We start from the raw sequence: 6,000 nt of genomic DNA, 5'->3' as shown, positions 1-6,000 counted from the left end.
GCTTCTATTTGTTCATTGCTGACATACAGGAAAGCAATTGGCTTTTGTGTATTAACCTTGCATTCTGCAATGCCACTATACTCACTTATTAATTCCAGGAGGATTTTTTGTGGCTTCTTTCAGATTTTCTACATAGACAATCATGTCATCTGCAAACAAAGTTTTCTTTCTTTCTTCCCAGTCTGTATACTTATTTCTTTTTCTTGTCTTAGCTAGGACTAAGGCTAAGTCTTAGGATTAGCTCAGACTTCCAGTGTGATGTTGAAAAGCAGTGATAAGAAGGGACATTCTTGCCTTGCTCTTGTTCCCAATCTCAGTGGAAAAGCTTCCACTTTTTCACTGTTAAGTGTGATATTGGGCTCTAGGGGATTTTTAAAAAAATAGAGATAGGGTCTCACTATGTTGCCCAGGCTGGTCTCGAACCCCTAGACTCGAGCAATCCTCTTGCCTTGGCCTTCCAAATTGCTGCAATTACAGGCGTGAGCCACCACACCCGGTCTCTAGGAGATTTTTTGTAGATATTGCTTATCAAGTTAAGGACGGTCTCCTATATTGAGAGATTTTAAGCAGCAGAGTGAATTAAGCAGATTCACATTTTAGAAATCATTCTGGCTACAGGCTCACGCCTATAACCCCAGCACTTTGGGATTCTGAGGTGGGAGGACTGCTTGAGGCCAGGAGTTTGAGACCAGACTGGGCAACGTAAACAGACTCTGTCTCTACAAAAAATTTTTTAAAAATTAACCAGGCATAGTGGTGCATGCCTGTAGCCCTAGCTACTTGGGAGGCTGAGATAGGAGGATCATTTAAGACCAGGAGTTCGAGGTTACAGTGTTATGATCGTACCAATGTAGGCAGCCTGGGTGACACAGCAAAACCCTGTCTCTAAAAAAAAAAAAAAAAAGAAAGAAAGAAAAGAAAAAGAAAAAGCAAGTGTTGGGGTGAAGAAATTAGAACCTCATATACATTGCTGGCAGAAATGTAAGATGCTGCAACTGTTATGAAAACAGTTTGACAGTTTCTCGAAAAGTTAACCATAGAATTACCATGTGACCCAGTAATTCCACTCTTAGATGTATACCAAGAAAATTGAAAATAGGGATTCAAACAGATACTTGTACATCAGTGTTCACTGCAGCATTATTCACAATAACTAAAAGATGGAAACAACCCAAATGTCTATTGATGGATGAATGAGTAAACGAATTGTGGTATATATATACATAGAATAGAATACTATTCAATCATAGACAGATAGGAAGCTCTGATACATACTACAACATGGATGCACCTTGAATACATTACGCTATATGAGAAGAAACAAAAGGACAAATATGGTATGATTCCACTTTTATGACATGAAATATCTATAATAGGCAAATTCCTAGAGACAGAAATAAGATTAGAGGTTTCTTTGGATTGAGAGGAGAGGAGAATGGGAAGTTATTGCTTAATGGGTACAGAATTTTTATTTGAAGGTATTAAAAATGTTTTGGAAAAATATACTGGTGTATTCCACAACATTGTATCATGGAATTGTCACTTGAAAATGTCTAAAAATAGCAAATTTTAACACACATATTACAACAATAAAAAATAAAAAAGTAAAGGTTTGTCAGGCATTTAATAATTAATACCTTTCATTGTTTTTTTCTGGAAAGAGTGTGTGCAAAGATACTTAACAACCAAATGTAATGTGTGATCCTTGATTGGCTCTTGCTTTTTTGCTTTTTTTTTTTTTTTTTTTTGAGACGGAGTCTCACTCTGTCGCCTAGGCCGCTGGAATGCAGTGGCGCGATTGGCTTTTGTTTTCTAAATAAAATGCCTATAAGATATTCTTAGGACAAGTGGGGGAAATTAAATCGGGAAGGGAATTATGAAATTAATGATCTTAGGTATAATAATTGTACTGTGGTTATATAGGAGAACATCTATTCTTAGGAGATACATGCTGCAATGTTAAAGGGTTAAGTGTTACAATGTCTGTAACTTACTTGCAAATGGTGACCCCAAAAAGGGTGTGTGTGTGTGCGTTTGTGTGTGTGTGTGTAAAAAGGGTGTGTGTGTGTATATATATATATATATATATATATATATATATATGCGTGTGTGCGCGCACGCGCTTTGGAAGGCTACAATTGCGAGAAGCGCAGGTCTCCGCCACCGAAGCCTTAGACTCATAAGCCGGGTCAGGCCAAATTCCGCTGTGCGTGGGGGAACAAACGGCACAAACGGGGCACAAACGGGGCACAAACGGCAAACGCAACCATCGCCGCAGGAGCCCCGGCCCAGCTCAGCGCATCCACCAGCATGCCCCACCCTGATTGGTCCACTTGCTCAGCTCGCCGGCACCCCTATATCCAATTGGCGTAGCGCTTGCTGAGCGGCGGCGGCAACCGACGTACACAAGGGGGTTGAGCGTTCCGTGGAGAGAGTGCGAGGTCAGGCCATGAACTTGGGGTAAGCTGGGGTAAGCTGGGGGAAGGAAGGTGGTCGTCAGCGGAAAGGAGGCATGTGTGTCTGGGTTGTCCCTTGGAGTCTACTGGAGAACGTTCCCAACCTTCGCCGCCGAGAGGGGCAGAGCCCAGTTCTCGGGTAGAAGATCGAGGCAGATGGGTCGGCCCTTAGCGACTCCACAGACCTTACGTTTTCACTTAATGACTCGCATTAAAACTGCCCGTGATCCCCTTTCGGTCCCTTATTTACCTCAGGATGGGGAGGGAAGAGAGGTGAGGAGGAAAGGAGAGAAATGACGAGACAGTTAGAGGAAGCGTGGCGGCTCCTGGGGAGGACTCCTGGCCCACGCCCCGGGTTCTTCGCCACCTTGTTTTTGGAGTCTTGCAGAATGTTGGAACGCCCAGATTAGTTTTAGGCCCACGAGGCTGGGAACCTGGCTTCTCAAGAAATCGATGTGGTACCAGTGCCTAACATCTAGTAGGCGCTCCTTAAGTAGGGGTGAATAAATAAAAAGGACTGGTGCATGGTCTTCATCACTCGCAAGTTTGTTATTTGAAGAAGATGAGAAGCCACCAAACTCAGACCTAACTACCCATCGTTCAGCAAATGTTATTATGTTTTAGAATCTGGGGATATGGAAATAAATAAGATAGTGTGTCCCTTAAGGAGATTACAGTGCAGTGCGTCATTGAAGATACTTTACCATTGAAGGTCTTTTCTTTCTTGGTGACGTTTCACCAACATAAACATGAACTGTTCATAACCCTGCAATAAGGAAAGCCGTAAAACCTATTCTTTCCAGTGTTTTACCTTTAATAGTTAAGTTGAGGTAATTTGATTTCCCCTACCTGAGCAACACCGCAAATTTCGCATTCCTAATCAGACCTTTCCCAGCCTCTCTCTCCCTTGACTGGCTTGCTGGATTTAATTTTCTCTCTCTGAGTTATGGACTGTATGTATGGGCTGCCATTTTTGTTCTCAGTGGAGTTTTAGGACCTTAACAGACGTTCAAGTTTTGTCTTGAACAAAACTTGTTCAAGACAAACAGTAGGCAGTGCCTACTGTTACTTTATGCCTTTGCTTCTGACATGCACGTATAAAGCATCGTACTAAATATCACTATGTATTATTTGAAATATTGAAAGTGGTACTCTTTGCTCAAGCAGTTACTAACCTTGATGGCATTGTTAGTAGTCATTTTCGATGCTCCAGCACTCCGTAGAATGTTTTAGTCATGAGTTCATTATGAAACTAATGAATGGCGGTTAAATATATCTTGCTCCTTTAACTTATGTGAGGAGTTTTGGTAACAGCATTATTAAAAAATGGTGGTATGATAACTTAATTTATAGTTTACCAATAACAAAATGAGATTTCAGGTTAATGATAACAATGCTTGTATTATTGAAGAGTTTGAAGAATTTTCCCCCTGTAGTTGCGAGTTTTATCTTGGATTGCAAAACTTTTTAAATTAAAACATTGGTTCGATATGTACAAGATTCCTGCATAAATTCAAAATAATGGATTTATTGTCAAGGTTCAGATGAACATTTCTGGTTTTTTAAAATGTTGCGGTTTGTTGAAAATGAGAGACAACTTTCTTTTTTTATTGCAGAGATGGTTTAAAGCTTGAAACTGAATTACTGGATGGAAAAACCAAGCTAATATTGTCTCCATATGGTATGTTGTGTTACAGAAATCTGAAATGTTAACTTTTAAATTCATACATAAAATTTATATTAGTTCAACAGACTTTTTGCTTGTGATAGAGTGATATTTAAATGATATTTTGGAAAAAGCTGTTTCCTGAAACTTCTGCAGATTTGCTTCTAGCCAAATAAAATCAGATTACAACACTGCTTCAGACTTATAACATTTAATGTTCCAGTATATTGCGTGTTCATTATATTTGCACATAGCAGATATCCTTATTGCCTGATGAATAATACAAGTAAAATTTATGTAATTATGTTCTTTGTATGTAAATAATGTATCATTTGAGAAAAGTTTATAGTAAGACCACAGTAAAATGCTAAAGTCACTTTTAGTATTCGTTTTTAAACTCAGTGTACTTTGGTGCCTTCTCCTTCGCATTTTTTTTCTGTTTATAGTTTTACCTTGGAAAGATAAAAATAGAAGTAAATCCTTGAACTGGATTAGAAAAAAATACTCAGTCAAGATCTAAAGTTTATGCTTTCGGGGATAATGTTGCTAGCTTAAAACCTTATAACAATATTAATTACAGTTTTCTTGCATTACCACCTTAGTATGTTTTTGGTGGATAGTTTAGTAATTTCTTTTTTCTTTTGTAGAACATAAATCAAAAATTTCTGTGAAGGTAAGCCATATGACTTTGACCTGACCTGTTTTCAAATGTAAAATGCAGTTTTATTTACAGTGGTTAGAAAATAATTCCTGGGAAATGTCAAGTGTTCTAAGGGGTTTGGAATTATAGTGAGGAGTTATTATTTTCTTGCTTTCAGATTGGTCCTTTCACAGAAATTGAATCATTTTAGGTTTAGCCCAATAGAACCTCTTTCTCTAGATAAGTGCTTATTCAGTAAAGCATCTATGTTAATGGAAGTGTTCATTAATAAAATCAGTATTATCGAATATGGAGGCCACTAGTCATGTATAGTTATTGAGCACTTAAAATGTAACTAGTATGACTAAGCAACTGAATTTCTAATTTCCTTTAATTTTTAATGGAATTTAATGGATAATGGACTGTACTGGACAATGCAGCTCGAGATCTTTAAAAATAGATGTTCAGACTTTAAACAGAAATGTTTTTTCTTTTCATACTCAAATTCCATTTGCCCACACCAAAGGGGAAATTTAATTCACAAATTGTAGCATGCATTTAGCTTTTTCCTTTAAAAGGTTGCACTTGAGCTTAAGGGTAATTTTCCTTTTAAATTATTTTCCCTTATCAGGAATCTATTGTGCTTTTTTCTACAAAATACATTATCACTTTGTTTATTTTAATTTTTGAGACAGAGTCTCACTCTGTCACCCAGGTTGGAGTGTAGTGGCATAATCATGGCTGCAGATGCTCCTCCAGCCTCCTGAGTAGCTGGGACCATATGCATGAGCCACCATGCCCAGCTAATTTTTTTTATTTTTAGTAGAGATGGGATCTCACTATGTTGCATAGGCTGGAATTACCATTTAAAAAATTTTTTTGAGGTTGGGCATGGTGGCTCATGCCTGTAATCCCAGCACTTTGGGAGGCCAAGGTGGGTGGATCACCTGAGGTCAGGAGTTCAAGGCCAGCCTGGCCAACATGGTGAAACCCCATCTTTACTAAAAATACAAAAATTAGGTGTGGTGGCGCTAGTCCCGGCTACTTAGGAGGCTGAGGCAGAAGAATCACTTGAACCTTGGAGATGGAGGTTGTAGTGAGCCGAGATCGCGCCACTGCACTCCAGCCTGGGGGACAGAGCGAAATTCCTTCTCAAAAAACAAAAGCAAAAAAAGCCAACTTTTTTGATACTTCTACTTTTCTTGCTACCTAGTTCTTTTTTACATTAATATCAGTAG

The 6,000-nt window shown here is 38.7% G+C and overlaps 1 protein-coding gene across 20 annotated transcripts in view; it reads left to right on the top strand.

Annotated features, from left to right (window-relative positions):
* Nucleotides 1-2,329: 2,329 nt before the first annotated feature.
* The window catches only part of CCDC66 (coiled-coil domain containing 66), a 69,108-nt gene continuing 65,437 nt past the window's right edge, over nucleotides 2,330-6,000 (top strand). For 14 of the 20 annotated variants that reach the window (XM_063721555.1, XM_063721554.1, XM_054550266.2 and 11 more), the window contains exons 1-3: nucleotides 2,330-2,460; nucleotides 4,073-4,137; nucleotides 4,770-4,795. In XM_063721555.1, the coding sequence (XP_063577625.1) occupies nucleotides 2,450-2,460; nucleotides 4,073-4,137; nucleotides 4,770-4,795 (102 nt within the window). In that variant the 5' untranslated portion in view covers nucleotides 2,330-2,449. 20 annotated transcript variants of the gene reach the window in all.

This window comes from Pongo abelii, chromosome 2 (genome assembly GCF_028885655.2).
Source record: "Pongo abelii isolate AG06213 chromosome 2, NHGRI_mPonAbe1-v2.0_pri, whole genome shotgun sequence".
In the NCBI taxonomy this organism is placed as follows: Eukaryota; Metazoa; Chordata; class Mammalia; order Primates; family Hominidae; genus Pongo; species Pongo abelii.
The sequence above is the reverse complement of the archived record's forward strand: the minus strand, read 5'-3'. Positions and strand labels throughout refer to the sequence as shown.